General features: G+C 46.3%; 1 protein-coding gene across 3 annotated transcripts in view; it reads right to left on the minus strand.

Annotated features, from left to right (window-relative positions):
• The window catches only part of FCHSD2 (FCH and double SH3 domains 2), a 216853-nt gene that overhangs the window by 178573 nt on the left and 16665 nt on the right, over positions 1 to 21615 (minus strand). For all 3 annotated transcript variants that reach the window (XM_068112523.2, XM_068112522.2, XM_068112528.2), the window contains one exon: positions 19659 to 19704. In XM_068112523.2, the coding sequence (XP_067968624.2) occupies positions 19659 to 19704 (46 nt within the window). The remainder of the gene's footprint in view (positions 1 to 19658; positions 19705 to 21615) is intronic.

Below are 21615 nucleotides of genomic sequence, written 5' to 3' on the forward strand. Positions count from 1 at the left end.
AGTTGTTTATAAAAATGGAGAATGGATAAAACCGATTCATTTTGCTTTCAATGCAAATGATGTCACCACCTTTCATTGTAATGCAGGTTGTTTTTAGTATACATTGTGCAGTTAATTTGCTCTGTTTTTCATTTGCATTTAAAAAGTGTGCAGAAAACACGAGCAGTAAAACCAAAATGTCACACCATGGTAGTCATTAATTACTGAAGATAAAACCTCAAGTCTGACATTTCAACCACAGGGTTGAAAATAATAATGTCACAATTGTCACAATGCGATACAACGTATTCAGAGAACAAAATGTCACAATGGTATAACTGACAAACAATCCTAATTATAACGTATACATTTAATTAACATTGAATAAGAGTAAAAGCTAAACCAAATGTGGATTTATTTTGCAATACACTTTTGCATCCAGGTACCAAGGTTCATGGAAGATAACATCGGGAGGGAGCAATGGATCAAAGGGGGCAAAGAGAGGATTAAATTATATGCAAAGGAAGACAATGAATCAACAGACAAAATGGGGCAAAGGGCAAACAGTGGGATGATAACAAATATATTCACCATAGGACAAAAAAAGGGATTGCAGGAGAAAAGTGAGAACAGGATCTCAGCAGGTGTAGTAAGGTTCAGTCATGGAAATGGCAGAGACCATGAGTTGGTGGTGTAGAACTACTGAGTCAAAGCTCGTGGAAGAGATAGAACACTGAAAGGATCAGGAAGTAACAGGACAAAAGGAACAGTAGAGGGAGGGGGGCAACACCAAAGCAGAGTTGAAGAACAAAATATAGGAAGACTTGGACAAACACTGGGTTTGGGGAGGAAGAGGAGCAGGAAAGGATACATGGGGTGGACCAGATAGATACAGAAGGAAACCCTTAGGAAGAAAAAACTGGAAATTTGGAAGGAGGGGGGCTTGGGAGGGCCGGGGGCAGGTTCATTAACAAGGATAGAAAAGATCATGGTTTTGGATTTGGGATTATCTGAAATGGTGGTGAACAGCTGTCTTGAAGACCTAGAGGGAGGAATGAGATTGAAGAGAAAGTGGAAGTTTGTTCCTCGGGTGGGAAAAAGAGGAACAAATGAGTGTAAATGAGCAGTGATCCTGCATTTTTGGAGTTTCATCAGAAGGGGGTTGGTGGTGGACCATGTGTGCCCTGCATAAACCTGGAAGGGGGAGGAGGTACAAAGCACAGAAACAGCAGAGGGTGCGAGACTAGAAAGGAGGTGGTAGAAGACAGAGACACTACCAACCCGTCTGTGATGGACAGTGCCGGCATTAGTCATTTGGAGGCCCCATGCAAAATACCATAGTGGCCCAGTGGGGGCCCCTGTTGTCATACTAAAATACACAATTTGGTGTCTTGTCTGTCTGTCTCTGCATGTCTGTGACTGATGTAATTGGTAGATAATTACAGACTTGGCATTTAATATGGAATATTCTTTTTCCTTGACTTCGGTTTACTTTCTGAACTCAGTGTATCAATCTGGTGAGTTTCTTTTACGCTTCGGTGATTTCTTTGTTAAAAGAACCATGTCACTGATTGTCTTTTGCAGCAAGAAGTCAATAACAGGATTATATCACAGGTGGCATGACAAAATGTAAGGACAGGTACATTTGACGATTGGCTTCACAATCGTGTATATAAGGGTTGTTGCGTTCTGTATTAGTGGAAAACAACTGCTGCACATCTACAAAAGTTATTGCCGCTTCCTCTGGAGATGGTCCGTCAACTCGACAATGCTGTTTGTCATGGAGTGGTGGCTTTACGAAATTCTGGCATGAAACAGCGTGCTATTGCTCGGCAGTATGGCATCACTCAAGGTCAGGTGTCAAAGATCCTGAAACGAAATGCTCAGAGGGGTGTCCCTACTCCAATACCGAGGCCAGGACGTCCCCGCAGAACCACAAGGAGATATGATCGCCAGCTGCACCGGTTAGTCTGCAATGGCCGTACCAAGTCAGCTAATCGGCTTCGGGCTGAGTCGCAGCAACTGACAAATGTGCCTGTATCCAGAAGGCTAGTCAACCAACGACTGGTTCAAGCAGGCTATCGTGTCAGGCGTCCCCTGAGAAAGCCACGCCTGACCAGACAACACCGCCAGCGTCGATTGCAGTGGGCCAGAGAGCACCGTCAATGGCAGCCAAGACACTGGAATCACGTGACCTTCAGTGACGAGTCTAGATTTCTGGTCTATCGTCAAGATGGCCGCAACCGAGTGCGCAGACAAGTGCATGAAGCCTACAACGAAGATTATATTGTGCCAAGAGTCCAAGCTGGAGGTGGTGGGGTGACCGTTTGGGCTGCTTTTCATGCAGGGGGCAAAACTGACCTGGTTGTTCCGAATGGAAACCTGAACCAGTTCAAGTACAGGGCCATTCTGGAAGAAACATTGCTTCCATTTGCTCGTGCAGCCTTTCGAGGAAACTTTGTCTTCCAAGATGACAATGCACAGCCTCATCGTGCTCGCATGATCCAACATTTTCTTGCTGACCGTGGTGTCGAGCATATGGAGTGGCCTGCCATGTCCCCGGATATGAATCCAATAGAGAACTTGTGGGCAGAATTAACGCGTCAAATCGACAACTTGGACCAGCAGCCTACCTCTGTGCATGAATTGCAGCAGACTATTGTCACTGCATGGCAAGCGATTCCTGTCCAAACCTTGGCAAATCTCATGAACAGCATGCCTCGACGTGTACGTGCTCTCCTGAATGCTCGTGGGGGTTACACGAAGTACTGAACTGTAATTTTACTGTCCGTAATCCCAGTCATAATTTAACTTTTGTTTTTGTTGAAAAAAAATTTGGCTAATGTGCAAAATAAAGAGATACTTCTAGAAAACGTACAGAAGTTTAACAGTACTGTCTGTGAATTGAGTTCAATATCAGTTTACATCATTTTCAAGGATCAATTTATTTACTTCAAAATGTCAAATGTGGTTTTTGTTTGTTTTAAAGGTCACATTAACAAAATCTAGAATAATTTCAACATAATTCTAATGAACTTTTGGTTCTAAGTCAACTTGAAAAGTAAGTTCACCCACACAAAAAAAATATTCCATATTAAATGCCAAGTCTGTATATAATCTCTACTTTGTTTGCCACCCCATCCCCAACCCTACAGGGTTCAGAAGATAGCACCGACGTTATTCTCTACCACTTGTTGTGTAACAAAAATGAACTAAATTTTGGGTGATTTTCAATAACTTTATCCTTCTGTTGAGTTATCTTTTGCTTTTCAGCGCTGTTGGTGTAATTTCGTTTTATCTCTCGCTGTGGCTGACTATGGCCTTGAGGTACGCACACTCGTCTCTAGGCTGTCTAGCCAGGACCGTCTAGAAAGGACCGGGCCGCAAACTATCCCATCTACATTCTCAACAACCCCCTCTACGAAGTTCAGTCACTCAAACTCTTGGGTCTCACTCTCAGCTATGATCTCTCTTGGGCGAGCCACATTTCAAAGTTGGCCTCCCGAGCCAGACGTCTACTGGGCATTCTCCGTCATGCAAAGTCCTTCCTTGCACACCTGAATTCCTATCGACCTACAAAGCCTTCATCTGCAGCTTTATGGAGTACTGCTCTCCCCTCTGGCCTGGCTCCCCTCCCTCACATCTTGCTCAGATTGATGCCTTGGAAACCGCCAAGGCTTTCAAGATCATTGGAATCTCTCGTGATGATGCTAAGTCTATAGGCCTATAACTTTTTTTTTTTTCTTCTTTTTTTGTATACAAGATCGAGGCTCGTGAAAGAGCTAACATTAATCACACAAAAAGACAAACCGACACACAAAACACAAAAAACAAGGGGAGCGGCAGACAAGATGGGGAGAGAGGGACAAGATGGACACAAACACAACATTTGAGAGCAGGGACATCGGGTTGACTTGGGGGGAGGTGGGAGAGGAATAAAACATATGAACACTGCAAGGACTCTGGGGTGAATTACCGGGGGTAGAAAAGATCAAGGTTTTCGATGGGGGAAGATAAGAGATGGTGGTGAACAGCTGTTTTAAAGACCTGGAGGGAGGAGTGGGATTGAAGGGAGTGGGGGAGTTTGTTCCAGAGGCGGGAGAAAAGGGGAATGAAAGAGTGAACGTGAGCAGAGAGCCTAGACTTTGGCAGTTTAACCATAAGAGGGTTGCAGGCAGATCTTGTGCGACCTGAAGGAATATTGGGGGGACAGAGCACAGAGAGAGCTGGGGGAGCAAAGCGGGAGAGGAGTCGGTAGAAGAGAGAAAGACCACCAACCTGCCTGCGGTGAGTGAGTGAAAGGCCCTCGGAGTTGACTACATTGCAGGAGATTCCAATGATTCTGAAAGCTTTGGCCTCAACAGCGTGAAGCCGAGCATGGTGTGAGGCAGGAGCACCAGCCCAGAGGGGGGAACAGTATTACATTGAGCTGCGGATGAAAGCCTTGTATGTGGTGAGGAGCTCAGGTGTGCCAAGAAAGGACTTCGCATGACGGAGGATGCCCAGTCGGCGACTGGCTTTGGAGGCCAGCTTGGAAATGTGGTTTTCCCAAGAAAGATCATGGCAGATAGCGAGACCCAAAAGCTTGAGCGACATAACTTCTTGGAGAGGATTGTTGAGAAAGTAGATGGGAGGGTTGTCCAGTCGGTCCTTTCGGAGAGACATTGTAAGAGTGTGAGATTTGTCAGGATTGAAAGACATGTTCCACTTGTTTGACCAGTCTGTGATTTTGTCCAGGTCTGCAGAGAGTGAGGAGGCTGCAGACTGCCGATCTGAGGGATGAGGAATGGAGCGGCAGATAGTGGAGTCATCAGCAAAGAGATAGAGAGGATTTTCCAGAGAGTCGGAGAGGTCATTGATGAAGACCAGAAATAGCACAGGGCCCAGAACACTACGTTGGGGAACTCCAGCCAGAACAGGAAGGGAAGATGAGAGAAATCCATTCAGGGCCACACGTTGCCTACGACCAGAGAGGAAATCCGCAAGCCATGAGTGGAGATTTCCCTGAATACCATAGGAGGTGAGTTTGGTGAGCAGAGCTGGGTGCCAGACCGTATCGAAGGCACATGATATGTCAAGTGAGACAGCTCTGATTTCCTGTTTGGCATTGAGGACCTCCATCCATTGTTGAGACAGCAGAAGCAACATGTCCAGAGTAGAATGACCTGGTCTGAATCCAATTGATGATCAGAGATCAAGCCATTGGAGAAGAGGAAGGATTTGATATCTGAAGCAATGATGGATTCCATGACTTTGCTGATAATTGGGAGCAGGCTGATTGGTCTGTAGTTGCAAGGATCTGTTTTTGCACCTTTTTGTGTAAAGCGGTAATGTTTGCTGATTTCCAAGATGCTGGCAGATGACCTTGAGCAAAAGAGAGGGTGAAAAGAACAGAGAGAGGGTGAGATAGAGCGGCAGAGCAGGATTTTAGGACCCGAGGGCTGATGCCATCTGGTCCAGTTGCAGAATCAGAGTCGAGGTTTGATAAAAACTTCTCCACCTTGTCAGGAGAGAAGGACACAGAGTCCAGGAGCAGTTGGGTTCGACTGGAAAAGGTGGGAACAGAGAGAGATGGGTTTGGGACACAAGATTTTGAGGCAAACACAGAGTTGAGGCATTCGGCTTTGTCACGTGCGGTGTCAACTGTGTAGCCATTTGAGGTAAGGGAGGGGATGGAGGGGGGACAAACACCAGAAACGGATTTGACCAGACGCCACCAGGATTTGGAGGAAGGAGACAGGTTTGAGAGTTCAATCTTGAGTGTGGAGAGATAGTGCTTCCTGGCACTCCTGAGGGTAGAAACACACTTGTTTCGAGCTTGGTGGAAGGAACTGAGATTGCCTTCAGTTGGATTTGCCTTCCAAGACGCAAAGGCAAGTTGTTTCAGGGCAACTGCCTCACCACAAGATTCAGTGTACCATGGACGGGAGGAAGGGTAAGACAACTGAAGACGAGATGGGATAAATCTGTGCATGAGAGAGAGCAGTTTGCTTTGGAAGAATTCCCAGGAAGAATTGATGTCAGAGGCATTAGAGATGGGAGACCAGTCCAGTTGATTGATGGCTGCTTGCAGACCGTGCCAGTCGGCCTGAGTGAAATGCCAGACTCGTCGGCGCTGAGGAGGCTCTCTGAGAATGGCCAGTGAGACGTCCACTTTAACAAGCACATGATCAGAAGAACCGATTGGAGCAGAAGAAGAGCAGCAGACATTTGCAGGGAAGTTAGTCATAACCAAGTCCAGCAGAGAAGATGCTCCGATGACTGAGATCCGGGTCGGGAAATTGACAGATTGTGTCAGTCCCAATGAGTCGCAGAAGTCCTTTGCTGAGGTGCTATGGCTGGTGAGAGATGAACCCACACCCAGCCAGCTGGCATGATGACAGTTGAAGTCGCCACATATGAGGAAGAGAGAGTTTGGATGAGTTGATAGAAGTGGGTCCATGTTGTCCGACAGAGAAATGTAAATGGAGTCATCACTGTTTGGAGGACGGTACAGAACACATATGAACAAAAGGTGGGAGCGGAGAGGACGCCGTAGCCAGAGGTACTCCTGTGGGTGGGGTGGAGAGAGGGCAGTGCAGGGAGAGTGAGGAAGAGAGTTTTTGATAAAGATAGCCACCCCACCACCAGGACAAGGATCAGGTCTATCGTACCGGAGGAGGGAGTAACCAGGAAGAGATATTAAGGAATCAGAGACATCTTGAAGGAGGAAAGTTTCTGTTAAGCAGATCAAGTCTGGATTTTCAGAAGCAACCTGAATGGAGAGATCAATCAGGTTTGAGCGAAGGCCCTGGATGTTTGAGGTCCATACCGTTAGTGAGGAGAGAGGGGGAGCATCAGGTGCAGGACAGGGGAGGGGAGGGGTAGGGTCAGATGAAGGGTGAGGGGGATGTAGGAAGAGCAGTTGATAGTGTGTCAGAGATTACAGAAGAGTTACAAGAAAGGGAAGGATGAGAAGGACGAAAGGTTTGATGGTGATGGAATGAGGCACAGTGAGAGTTTGTTTGAGGGGGGGCAGAGGAAAGTAGAAGGTTGGGGGAGGTGGAGGTATGACATAGGAGGGAGAGGAAGTGGGGAGGAGGCAGCTTTGAGAAGGAGGTGGGAGGAGGGAGAATTTGGGAGGGATGGTTGGGGGGGGGGAGATTTGAAGGGGAGGGGCAAGGGGGGAGTTTAGAAAGTGGATGATTAATGAAAGATGAACATATATAACAAATTGGGTTTGTTGTGATTTTCAAGTTCGCGATTCGTTTAAGAACGATGGAGGAGGGATGGAATGAATGAGAATTTAGAGCATGGAGTGATTTGGAATCATAAGAGATTGAATATTTTTTTGAAATGGAATGAGTTGAAGAGGAAATTGAAAGGAGCCTTTTAAATAAGAAGAAAAACAGCGTGTTGTAATAAACCACTGAATAAAACACTGAAGGGGATAGTTGAAACATATTTAAACAGAACTGTGAAGAACAATCTTATATTCACAAAAATACCAATGGGGAGAGGAAGCCTAGAGCGACGACCACGAGTCACTTGAACAGGGCAAAAGGTGGAAGGCAAGGGGAAAATGGGGGCGGGGCGAGACAGCGCACGTGGGCAGAGGCAAAAGCACACGAGGAGAAAGGGAAATAAAAGTTTTTTTTGTTTGTTTTTGGGGGGGGGGGGTGTGGGGGTTACAACGTTAGACAAATAGTAGATGTTTGGTGAAGCTTGGTGGAGAAGGGGAAATCAAAAAAGCTAGCAAAACAGCGAAGGAAGGAACAACCTTCGACGGGGGAAGCCTGAGGCTGCAAGGCCTTGCTCGCGACGCGGCAAACAAACGATTAATTTATGAAAGATAAACACCGAGAAACTTCCAAGGGGGACACTATAAGTTCACACACCGAACGATAAATACAGTTTCGACAAAATACAATTGTGAACAGACTTAACTTTGAAAAACGTGGAGACCGTGTGGACCGTCGAAAACCCCTGCCACCGTGATTTAGCCATCATTTAGCCAAGTTTAGGCTAAACTTAGCCATCATTGACAGGCCGGTGGTTTCTCTGTCTTCGTCCGCCTCCTTTCTAGTGTTTGACCCACTGCCCTCTGTATGCTTTGTCCCCCTCCCCAATCCCCAGGTATCTATGGGACCAGCAACCCCCTCCTGGTGAAACTGCCAAAATCCACAACCACTGCTCACCTTCACTCATTGTTCCTCTTTTTTCCTGCCTGTGAACCAACTTCCACATCCTCTTCAATTTCATTCTTCTCTCCAGGTCTTCACTTCCGTTTCCAGTTCCTCCGGCAAGGAAGCGTCCTTGGAGCTCTCCACATTGTTACATATTTATGTGAATGTATGTGAATTACCATTCAGGTCTTTGCTTATCCATGTGTAGTAGATTAAGGGTTGTTGTGGTTGGAGGGTCAGGAGCCCTTCTGAAAAGTGTCCGGAAACGGAAGTGACCGGAAACGGAAGAGGAAAAGACACGAGGAAGAAAAGCGACGAGTATTCTTCTTCCTCGCCCCGCTCCGACGAAAGGTGGGATCGACCTTGCGCCGCGTGGAAAAGCGGCGTTCCGAAGCCCGTCTGGCGAGAGGAGTTACCGGGACGTGTACCTACCCGGTGGAGACGTCAAGTTGACGTGGGGCCGTGCATCGACCCCGCGTCGGGCACCGTTTGCGGCACCGTCTAAACAGACGCGTGCGGGTCGCACGTTGGGGCCTAACACGCCTTGCAAGCGGCGTGGGGCTTTTGGCTTGCTTTACCGTACCCGCTTCGCGTGGCCACGAGGGGCTGCAGCCGCGGTGCCTGGTACGATACCTGCCCGGTGGAAACACGTCCACCCGGGGTTCGTTCAACCGCCCGAGTGCGGCGACGCCGACCAGCATCTTGGTCAGGAGGGGCCCAGAGACATTGTGAGGGGCAGAGACCAAAAGGGGGTCGTGAGTACCGAAGGGGACACACATATATAAGATGGCCATCTTAATCATATAGGGAATTGATTGTGGATTGGGAATTGTTGATGGTTGTTTGTTGTTGATTGCTCGGGGAATATCCGTGATTGTATCATTGAAATTGTATGATATCCTTACCCTGGAAATATATCATTGAACATCAGTTTCTCTTGGGTGGAATTCATAGGGATTGCGTTGCGAAAGCGCATATATAATACTACTTTCTGGCGAAGGTCCTCTCACGGTCCGGGGGTCACCGAGACCAGGTAGTCACCGAGGGGACCACGTAACAGAATCATCAAAGTTAAGTATTTTCCTAATCGTGTCTTTGTCAAATTTCCACTGGTTATTTTACCGTGTATGTGTTACAGTGTGTTTCAAGTTAGGTCTTGGTTTTGTAATCCGTGAAAACTTTGACTACTTTGACGACAAAAGTGTGCAATTAGACGTTTTTTGTTCACACCGCATGGGCAGCCTGGTCCCTTGAGACTTCCCTCCCCCCGTCGGTATTTTGTAAACTTAAGTTCTTTCTTGTATTGCTTTTTTCTTCGATTTTCTTTTCTCCCCCTATCTCGCCCGAACATCTTACCCTTCTAACGTTTAACATTTTAAACGTTAAACGAACAACGTCTAAAGTTTTAAATACTATATATATATACTGTATATATATTTCCTTCCCTCCTCGCGGTCCCCGCACACGACTACGTGCGTGTTGTCTCGCCCCGCCCCCTTTATCTCCCTTTTCTTCTACCTCTTCAGCCGATACTCACCTTTCCAATTCTACTCAAGCTTTTGGGTCTCACTATCTGACATGATCTTTCCTGGGAAAACCACATTTCCAAGCTGGCCTCCAAAGCCAGTCACCATATGGGCATCCTCCGTCGTGCAAAGTCCTTTCTGGGCACTTCTGAGCTCCTCACCACATACAAAGCTTTAATCCGCAGCCCAATGGAATACTGCTCTCCCCGCTGGGCTGGTGCTCCTGCCTCACACCTAGCTCTGCTTCACGCGGTTGAAACCAAAGCATTCAGAATCATTGGTATCTCCCGTGATGAAGCCGATTCTGAGGGCCTTTCTCTCTCTCAGCACAGGCAGGTTGGTGGTCTTTCTGTCTTCTACCGACTCCTCTCCGGCCTTGCTACCTCTGCTGTGTCTATGCTCTGTCCCCCAAATATTCATGCAGGACACACAAGATCTGCCAGAAACCCTCTTCTGGTGAAACCCCCAAAATGAAGACTCTCTGCTCACCTTCACTCTTTCATTCCTCTTTTCTCCCACCTCTGGAACAAACTCCCTCACTCTCTTCAATCCTTCTCCTCCCTCAAGTTCTTTATAACAGCTGTTCACCACCATCTCTTATCTTCCCCCATCTAAAACCTTGATATTTTCTACCCCGTTAAAACACCCCAAATCTGCCTCTTTCAATCCACAACTTCTTTCCTGAAATTCCTCGTGGTGTTCATTTGCTTTATACAGTGTACGACTCCCCCGTCCTCCGCCAGCTCTCCCTCTCCCACAGATCTACCGACGTCCCTGTTCTCTACTGTTGTTGTGCTTGTATGCTTCCCTCTCCCCCCCCCCCCCCCCCCTCTTGTCTCCCGCTCCCTTCATTGTATGTTTTATGTATCTGTGCATGTTTTCATGTCCAATTTGTTAGCTCTTACATGAGCCTCGATTCTGCATACAAAAAAAAAGAAAAAAAGGACAGCCGTTCACCGCCATCTCAGATCATCCCCCATCCAAAACCATGATGCTTTCTACACCCGTTACACCACCCCTCACTCCCCCCAAAAATTTGCTTCTGTATCCAAGTTGTCCATCTGTTGCATTCTCGCTTTCCCCTAATCATTACCCACATCCCTGGTTTATCCTTCTTCGTGTAATTTCTCCCTCCTTTCTGCTTTTGGCATTTCTCCCCTTCGCTTCCTGCGGATCCTTTTGTTATGTTCTGATCAATTCTGTGTTCTAGCTCTTCCATGAGCCTTGATTATGTAAAGAAAAAAAGAAAAAAAAGAGAAGGGCAGAGGGGAAGGTGGGGATAATTTTGGCCATTAAGAAGTAGCACTCATGTTGGTACCCTCAGCAAAATATAAAATTCCTGTCTTAAACGATGGGGGCACTGATCAGTGACATAGCTGAACCTCAGTCACTGAATCACCAGCAGAATTTATTTGTAAAAGATGCCAGAATATACACGTAATTATGAGATAAAGCAGGTTCTTCATGAAAATCCATTCATATAAAGGAAGCAAATCAACATGCTTGCTCATACGCTCGAAATCATGATATCCCGGTTGGTTCACGTTTACTGCTGTCAAATACGCTGCTTTATACCCATGGCCTGCAATGCTAGAATACCAATTGTCACAAGCTGGACTGAGATGCATAAAAAAACAAGAATGACTGCACTGTGTTCACAACCTGCGACAAATTCCGGTCAGGGGCTGATTGGGAGGCACAGATTTAATGTGCTATTGAAAGATTAACTCGACACTTCATCCATGACAGCCTCCGCCACAGTTACATCAGAACGAGCTGATTCGTCACATGGTCACAAATTGCTTTACCCTAATATGGGGCCATTAAAAATTACATAACACTATTTTTTTTACTAATTTGCATAACACAAGATTACGCAATGTAACGTAAAGCTTGATTACTATGCGTTCTGATGGGTTTGATTAAACCTTTCTATTATTCGACATATGATTAGATTTTTCGGGTTCCCTCATCGTGAATAACACTCGACACAAAGAAAATCTGATGCAACAAACCCAGGCAGTGTATAAATCAGCAGAGGCCTACAGGCCTAATGTGTTAGGCCCACCAGAAAACCAAGATGGCGGCCATATAATTTTGTCTCGGTGCTATGGTGGTTGGAGTCAAGTGACATATGTGGGTGTTGTCCAGCAGCTGTCCGACCAATGGGTGCACATTTAAAAAATCGACCCCCAACAAGAAAAAAAAACAAAAAACAACAACAACAGCAGCAGCAGCAACAACAGCAGCAGCAGCAGCAGCAACAACAACAACAACAGCAGCAGCAGCAGCCACAACAGCAACAACAGCAGCAGCAGCAGCAACAACAACAACAACAACAACAACAGCAGCAGCAGCAGCAGCAGCAGCAGCAGCAGCAACAAAATCAAAGCAAAGCTCTTGCAGACCTGCGACATGTCACGTGTAAAAATGACAGTGACATTAAATACCTCCAAATGAAGGTGAACTGTCAGGTACCAATTTGATCGCTTTATATTGTGTTACATGAAGAGATCCTATATAATTAGCCAGTGCGATCATCCACCCTTGGCTTTTATAGGTCGTATGAAAGGTAAATGACTAAGAACAGAATTGTCAACAAAGGATAACTGGCACAATGCCAGGACAGTGAGGAAGGGATGGATAAAGAGACAATGGTCTTAGGTCTCTCAAGCCTTGTTCGAATGAGGAGCATTGTGCTGATTGGTTTGGTTGTCTCTCAATCGTTTTCATCACAGTCAACCTTTTAATGCAATACTCCTTCAAATTACCTTTGGAATGGCACTCAAAATGGATTTTAAATCACAATAATCAACGTTATTATTTACGACCCTTAAGCTAAACAGAGTAACTTCGAGATAAAAACTAGAACAGTACTCAGGAGAGCGCATACCTCCGACTGATAGGCCAGATCTGCATTCAGACCTGAACCAAAATCGAATTGGCATTGTCACCTCATCAACTCATCCACAACTTTTTGAGATATCGTGCTATATATCGTTTTTGGCCCCATCTATCAATGGTGAAGAATCACCTAAAAATTCTCATATCCGGATCCAAATCCGGATCTGGATCTTCACCAAAATCAAATTGATTCATCCTTGTCACACACCCAACCTGTCCATTAAATGTTGTCCAAATCAGTCAATACGTTTTTGAGATATCCCGCTCACAGATAGCTAGAAAAACAAACAAACAACACTGTATATGTAATATGTAGTTGTTGGGTTCAAACCCATATACTATACTGTTTATATATATATATACCTTTGCCTTTTACTGTATATACTGTATATACTGTATTATTACTGTATTTACGATACTGTATCTATATATGATTGCCTTTTATGGTCAGAGTGGAAAAACCAGTTTCCCTTGACATCATTAACCGAGGAGTTTAAGGTGGTGAGGGTGCGGGAGTTCATGATGTTGCGGAATTCAAGTGATGCAGTGGTAAAGAATGCTCTCCCAGAGAATAAGGGAAGTCGGAAGTCGAATGCAAGAGCAGAGGTGGACGAGATGGAGGAGCGGTTGCAACAGGGGGAGGTCATGGGGATGGTACAGCATGGGAAGCATGGCTTGGGGTGGATGGAGCATGAGCGATGGGGAAAGGCATGTGTGAAAGAGAGGAGGAAGATGGTTGAGAGGGAGGTGAGAAGAAAGGAAGAGGAGGGGAGATATGTGAAAGCAGTCGGTCAGGCACAGTAAGGTGCTTGGACTAAGTGGGAAGGTGTGCGGGTGATGATATTGAAGTGGCAAGAGATTTGGAGGATGGAGCCAATATTGTTGAATTTCCTGTTGCGGGCAACGTATGATGTGCTTCCGTCACCAGTAAACTTGAGATTGTGGGGGTTGTTGCAGGAGGAGAGATGTTATTTGTGTGGAGGTGTGGGAACGGTGCAGCATGCACTGAGTGCATGTTCAGTAGCATTGGCAGCAGGACAATACAGGTGGCGACATGATCAGGTGCTGGCGGTGGTGGTGCAGGTTGTGCAGATGGTGCAACAAGAGGTGCTGAGGTCGAGAGAGAGAGAAGAGTGGAGAAGGAGACTGATGGGGGAGAGGTGTGGTTTGTCAAGGAGGGCCAAGTGGTAAGAGGTGGAAAGAGGAGGAGGTGGAAAGAGGAGGAGGTGGAAAGCAAGAGGCTGTCAGAATGTCAGATGCTTGTGATTGGCAGGTGGTGGCAGACCTAAAGCCACAATTGGTATTCCCAGAGGAGATATGTGTGACAAGGTTGCGGCCTGACATTGTCATTTGGTCAGGTGCAACAAGACAGGTCATCTTAGGGGAATTGTCTGTACCTTGGGAAGAGAACATGGAGGAGGTGCACGAGAGGAAGAGAGGAAAGTACAGTGAGCTGGAGGCAGAGTGCCGGGAGAAGGGTTGGCGAGTTTCGTGTCAGCCATTTTAGGTGGGGTGTAGAGGGTGTATTGGAAATTTCTTTTCTGCATTTCTTGCTCGGCTTGGAGTGTGTGGGACAGAAAGGAGGAGGATGTATGACAAGGTGGCCCAGGTTGCCTTGAAAGGCTCATTTTGGATTTGGAGGAAGTTTAGGGAGGCACATCGAACGGTGTAGGTTGAGGTTACGGAATAGAAATGGAGGTGTGTGTGTGTGTGTGTGTGTGTGTGTGTGTATGTGTGTGTGTGTGTGTGTGTGTGTGTGTTGCAGGAGTGGGTCATGAGTGGGTGTGGTTTTGCATGAATGGTTTTGCATGTTTGCATGAGTGGTGCATGTTGGTAAGGGTAGGTGGTTGGTTGTGTGTGGTTTTTTAATTTTTTTTAAATTTTTTTTTGTTACTATTATTATTTCTTATTTTGTGTATGTGAGTGAGTGAGTGAGTGGTGAAGGTGTGTGTTTTTGCATGAATAAATTTTTGCATGAGTGTGTGTTTTTGTATGTTGAGTGGTGTATGTTGTAAGGGTAGGTGGTTGGTTGGTGTTGTGTGTGTATGTGTGTGGATGTGTGTGTATGAATGATCTGGTGTGTTTTGTTGGTGAGTGGTGAAGGGTATAAAGGTGGGTGTTTGAGTGTTCCACCATGTTTGTTTGGTGCTGTGGATTCTGGATGCGGAGGTGTTGCTGTTGTAGTCTGCGTTCGCACTGGCTGCGGGTGAGGGTATGTATGCATCCAGGTGTAGTTGCTGCATGTGGATGTGTATGTGCCTCTGCTGGCCCACCTTAGCTGACCATATCGAGGTTGAAGGGCCGAAACAGGATGATGCTGAGGACCTCGACTGAGGACCTGGTCAGTGCGGCACACTTGTGACCAGGTGTGTTTTGAACTTATATATATATATATATAATTATTATTACAGTATTATTATTTATTTATTTATTTATTTATTTATGTTGAAAGCTCCACGCACGGACTATATCGCCCTCATTGAGGCCAGGCCTTAAATAAAAGAGAAGGAAAGTGTATAATGAAAAGTGTATGATGTTTGTTTGCGAGCAAGAGAGGTTGAAGCTAGCCCGGTCGCTGTAGTTTGAGTGAGGCAGAAAGTAAGACCAGCAATATTGACACGGAGAGTGCAAGATGGTTCCGGGCACCACCTTAACGCTCCTAAGTCAGAACGGTAGTACCACCCTGAGCGGTTGCTGTCTACAACCTACTACCTAAAGGTTGTATTATGTATCAGTTGGGTTCATATCCCAAATACTGCACTCAATATGTAGTTTTTGGATTCAAATCCCATATACTACACTGCATATGTGGTTTTGGGTTCAAATCCCATATACTATATTGTATATGTAGTTATTGGGTTCAATTCCCATATACTACACTGTATATGTATTTGTTGGGTTAATATCCCACATACTACCCTCTATATGTAGTTTTTGGGTTCAAATCCCATATACTCCCCTGTATATGTATTTTGGGGTTAAAATCCCATATACTACACTTTATATGTATTTGTTGGGTTAAAATCCCATATACTACCCTTTATATGTATTTGTTGGGTTAAAATCCCATATACTACACTATGTATATGGATTTGACGGGTTCAAATCCAATATCCTATGTATTTGGTGATTGTCTGCTAATATATTGTCGTGTCCACCCTGTAGTGAAGACCTCAGGGCGACATAGGACCAAACGAGCGTTAACTCCGAGGCGTATACCCAACTATGGAGGTACCTTGTGCCCGCGCGGGGGGGTGGGGGGGGTAGTGGAGGGCAGCGAGGGCTTACCTGCATGGACGGACGTGGCACGGGGGTTATCCGATCCCCACAACAAATAAACGTACAAGACAGGCATGACACTGAAATGCAATAAATAGTGAATTTAATGAAAACAAACCAGGACAACAAAAATGAATGTACGGTAAAATATAATTCCGAATTGGAGCGCCCCCAAATGGACTCGTATACAACACAAGGGAATGATAAATGAAATCAAATGCGTAGTGTGGTGCATTTGCTGATACTCAGCTCCAGTCTCCACGACGGTTCGGGGCCACCACAGGTCCCATGTTCCTGTGCAGGAAATCACGCAATGGTGCGAAGTCGTGCCGCCGCCAGCCGGTCTGTGCGAGGTGGCCGAATCCCTCTTCCTTAAAGCATCCCATGCCCCCAAAGCCCCGCTGTTTCTCAAGCGCACCCGGCATGAAGCGCAGCCGTCACAAAGCCAGCACCAAGGAGAGTGTATAAATTGTGACCGCTCGTGATGAAGGCCAGACCAAGAGAGTGCGACTGTGCATCCGCTCGCAATGAAACCCAGCGCAAGAGAGAGAGAAAATATGCGTCAAGAGCCTGGACCAAGAGCGAGACAATATGCGACCAAACTCCACGTAGCCCAGAATGAGAAAATATGTGAAATGCCGGTTCGTGACGAAGCCCAGTGCAGAGACAGAGAAAATGGTGGGACGTGTCCCTTTTTTCTCCTTGGACTTGAACATTCTCTCCTACATCACACTTGCTCCAATCACCGAGCGCCACTCGCTTACCCCAACCAATCGTCCTTCAGGGCATGGCCTAACAGCCACACTTGATGCCCATTGAGAAAATTCGAGCTGGGTGGTGTCGTAATAATGTCCGGATCCGGTCGGCGATCGATTTATTTAATGTAGGCAATGATCGCATGGCTGGTGGTGTAAGTGTTATAAGAACTAAGGGAAAAACACAGAGGCGACTACACACAAGGAATTTACCCTTATATCCTAACTAATTAGCATAGCTCCACCCCTCGCATGGAGACATAAAACGCTTACACGGACATCCGGGCCTGATTTAATTGCAGGAAGGTTTCTTCTTCTTCTTCGCGACAGTCAGAGCACATTACCCTGTGTAATCCTACCTTGACTAAGGTATTTCATTACCCACCCCCACAAACATAACAATATCCTTGCAATTCATGTAAAAATACAGCAATATGTCTGCATATGTTTCATCTACAAGCTCCACCATTAATCGGCTTTAATCGAATGATTGAAGCGTAAGGACATAATGACCAATTTAAATAACTGTTATTAAAAATGGTCAAACCAGGTGGCATGTACCACTGTACCAGGTGTACGTAAACCTACCAACTTTCACACATCCTCTCACGTCGGCCAACCAATTATGCACTTGCAATACACACTGGCCAGACCGCGCACATGCTGTACTCACACCAACACCCAATAACCTCCCTGTGAGCACTTATCACTCAGCTGCAATGACTAAGTCCCAAAAAGAGCTGCAAAGCACGGCCATATTGCAGCCTATATGTTGACTGTGTGTGTTGAGAATAAAACCCTTGCAAAGTTACCAAAGATTGTGCCTTTTCCATTACCATTGCTGGCACAGTTTTCCATAACCATTGCTCACCACCAACTTCCTCTTATCAGCAGGTGAACAAACAGAAGAAAAAAAAAACACCTGCTAAATTCTGAATTGTGGGCAACCTGCAAACTTTACCGGCTAGGCACCGAGTGTGGCAGGTCACGGTGTTTGACAAATGGTTAAAGTGTGCTGGATGGTGCTGTGCAATTTGGCACGCAGAAACAATTCCCACATGGCAGTGGGTGTATGCAGGGAGGTGGGCCGGTGGGCCTCTCAGGCTTTTGTACAAAGGGGCCCTGACCCTTGGGCCAGGAGACATTGCGTGGGAACAGACAAGGATGCAGGATGGAGAAAATGAGAACTGAGCAACAGGCCGGGTGTGTGAGGCCCAGCTGTAGATATGGGAAGGTGTACCAAAGAAATACATATAGAAAGGATTTGGGGTACTGATCTGTGGAAGAAGGCAGCATGATAAGAAAGGTTGGGTGAGGTTGAATGAACATCCCAGCATTAGAAGAAAAGATTACAGCTAATAATCTGAATAGGGGTTTGAACCACAATGAAAAACAGACACAGATTACCTATTGATTGATCGATCAGAAGAACACACATTTAACAAGGATTCAATTATGAATCCAGAAAACTTGTTATTTTTTTAATCAAGGCGTCCTATGCCAGTGTCACTGTCGATTCAGTAAGTGGCCAAGGTGCCAAATCAGGAATAGCCCAAAATTTCTCAACATGCCGCTACATCATTAATGTTGTTGATTGCCCTTCACATCCAAGGCTGTTCACATGAAAAAATGTGAACTGCCTGGTCAATTTGTTTAAAGTGCTGAAGCTGCTGCCCAGACAGGAACCACAATCAAAGATAGCATGCCGTGTAACCTAGTGTCAAAAAACCTCTAAGACCGCATCACATCACTTGCTACCTGCAAGTCCATGCAGGAATCTGGAATTTAGCCAGGGTGGAATAACTTGGAATAACTCGCCTACTCTTCGCGAAGGACCCTGTGGAAACGTTAACATCCACTCATGAATATCAGCAGATGGGATGCACAGTTTAATGTCCATCTGAGGGACGGCGCAAACATTGATGTGTTGCTCTGCATACGAAACACCAGGATAACAGTTCATAGTTGGGTCAGGATTCAAACCCAGTCGAGGCAGCCCAGACGTGACTGCATATGCCCTTTCAATATGCATCACAACATCTTTCGCAATCACAGGGAACTGATAAATAATGGGACGAGCTGGTTTAATGTGCTCTCCGAGATCAACGATACAGGTCAATAAACTAGAAAGGTGCTCGGTAGAGAGTGTACCTCCGCCAGGCTGAACTGTTTACGTTTTGTCTGCTACTGATAGGTCATATCTGGACTCGGACCTGAACCAAAATCCTATCGCTTGTTCTTGTCACCTAACCAACTCATCCACCTAGTTTTGTCATAACTCGTCCACAATCCCATAATCCATAATCAATAATCATAATCACAACCCATAGTCCATAATCCCATATCTGCACATTCGGTGGCAGAAGTAAAACAACGATCTAAGTAAAAGTTTTGTCCAATGATGAAGATGTTTGTCATTACTATGGATGCCCCAAAACGTTTATACAAAAGCAATTTGAGAATTCATAGTTACTAAAGTTGACCTCAGCAGCGCTAAGAGTCAAAACAATAACTGGCTAAATGTACTAAAATTACAACCAAGTAAAGCAAAAACTACTTTACTCAACATCCTGACATTGTTATTTGGATATTATTCAGACATTGTTAGTTGGGCGCCCCGCACGCCTACCACTATTACGCAAACACAGCAGTTATGTGAAGGTGAAGAAAAACAGGAAAAATTGTAAATATACTGCAGCCAAAAGGGTCGTCATACACAGCAGATCACAACAGGCTTAGAGCAAAACAAGGCCATGAGATAAATGGAAAATTCTTCTGCACACTGGTGCCAATATCTTTCATGAACAGGTCGAGAGCAATGACACGAATCTCCCTGCCTTCAAAGGACCACTAAATGTCAACGAAGGATACGCGACGAGTTGCAAAGTCAAAGGTATACATTAAGAGGGAAAGATGGAAAAAGGGAAAGATGAAAAGAACCCCCCACTCAATCACAACCACTCCCATCGCTGTTTTAAAGGCAAATTTGTACTGTGTAGTGGCTGAATGATATTCCTGACCATGTGTATGAAACCCCAAAGAGTCCTCACCTGTGAATATTCTTTCTCAATGGCTGCACGTTGTTTGCAGAATGTCCTGGAACAATAAATAAATAATGACAACCTTAAAAATGCTGATGTTTTTTTTTTTTTGTATACAAGATCGAGGCTCATGTAAGAGCTAACATTAATCACAAAAAAACAAATGGACAGATAAAACATATAATAAAGGGAGTGGGAGACAAGATGGGGAGAGAGAGAGGGAAGCACAAAAGTACAACAGTAGAGAACAGGGATATTGGGAGATCTGTGGGAGGGAGAGGGCTTGGAGGGAGGAGGTATGGAAAGGGGGGAGGGGGGCCGTATAAAGCACATTGACACTGCTGGGACTTCCAGGAAAGAAGTCGTTATTTCAAAAAAGTGGATCTAGGGTGAATTAACGGGGGTAGAAAAGATCAAGGTTTTGGATGGGGGAAGATAAGAGATGGTGGAGAACAGCTGTTGTAAAGACCTGTAGGGAGGAGTGGGATTGAAGAGAGTGAGGGAGTTTGTTCCAGAGACGGGAGAAAAGAGGAATGAAAGAGTGAAGGTGAGCAGTGAGTCTTGATTTTGGCAGTTTCACCAAAAGAGGGTTGCTGGCAGATCTTGTGCGACCTAAAGGAATATTTGGGGGGACAGAGCACAGACAGAGCTGGGGGGGGGGGGGGGGCTGGGCCGGATAGGACTCGGTAGAAGACAGAAAGACCACCAACCTGCCTGCGGTGAGTGAGTGAAAGGCCCTAAGAGTTAGCTTAATCGCAGGAGATTCCAATGATTCTGAAAGCTTTGGTTTCAACAACGTGAAGCCGAGCTAGGTGTGAGGCAGGAGCACCAGCCCAGAGGGGAGAGCAGTATTCCTTTGAGCTATGGATGAAAGCCTTGTATGTGGTGAGGAACTCAGGTGTGCCAAGGAAGGACTTCGCACGATGGAGGATGCCCAGTCGGAGACTGGCTGTGGAGGCCAGCTTGGAAATGTGGTTTTCCCAGGAAAGATCATGGCACATAGTGAGACCCAAAAGCTTGAGTGACAGAACTTCTTGGAGAGAATTGTTCAGAAAGTAGATTGGAGGGTTGTCCAGATGGTCTTTTCCAAGAGACAAAGTGAGAGTGTGAGATTTGTCAGGATTGAAAGACATGTTCCACTTGTTTGACCAGTCTGTGATTTCGTCCAGGTCTTCAGAGAGTGAGGAGGCTGCAGACTGCCGATCTGAGGGATGAGGTATGGAGTGGCAGAGAGTGGAGTCATCTGCAAAGAGATAGAGAGGATTTTCCAGAGAGTCGGAGAGATCATTAATGAAGACCAGAAATAGCACAGGGCCCAGAACACTGCCTTGGGGAACTCCAGCCTAAATGTTATTTTCCAATGTGCAGTTTGTCTAATTTGAGGCAAACTCATACTTTGTTAGCGGCAAATGGGTAAATTAAGAGTTTGCACATACGGCATATCATTTACGGGGCAACCTGAAGCGGCAAGGGGAAAACACAAGCGGGAAATAGGCGGTCTGGCATGGCAGGGAGCGGAAAGTGGGGCCGCAAGTGGGGCCGCAAGTGGGGCCGCAAGTGGGGCCGCAAATGGGGCGGCAAGTTGGGCCGCAAATGGGGCGGCAAGTTGGGTGGCAAGTGGGGTGGCAAGTGGGGCCGCAAATGGGGCGGCAAGTTGGGCGGCAAGTGGGGCGGCAAGTGGGGCGGGCAAGTGGGGCGGGCAAGTGGGGCGGGCAAGTGGGGCGGTAAGTTTGGCGGTAAGTTTGGCGGTAAGTTGGGCGGTAAGTGGGGCGGAAAGTGGGGCGGGCAAGTGGGGCGGGCAAGTGGGGCGGGCAAGTGGGGCGGAAAGTGGGGTGGCAAGTGAGGCGGCAAGTGGGGTGGCAAGTGGGGTGGCAAGTGGGGTGACAAGTAGGGTGACAAGTAGGGTGGCAAGTGTGGTGGGCAAGTGGGGTGGGCAAGTGAGGCGGGCAAGTGGGGTGGGAAAGGG

This window comes from Myxine glutinosa, chromosome 4 (genome assembly GCF_964187855.1).
Source record: "Myxine glutinosa chromosome 4, kmMyxGlut1.1, whole genome shotgun sequence".
NCBI lineage: Eukaryota > Metazoa > Chordata > Myxini > Myxiniformes > Myxinidae > Myxine > Myxine glutinosa.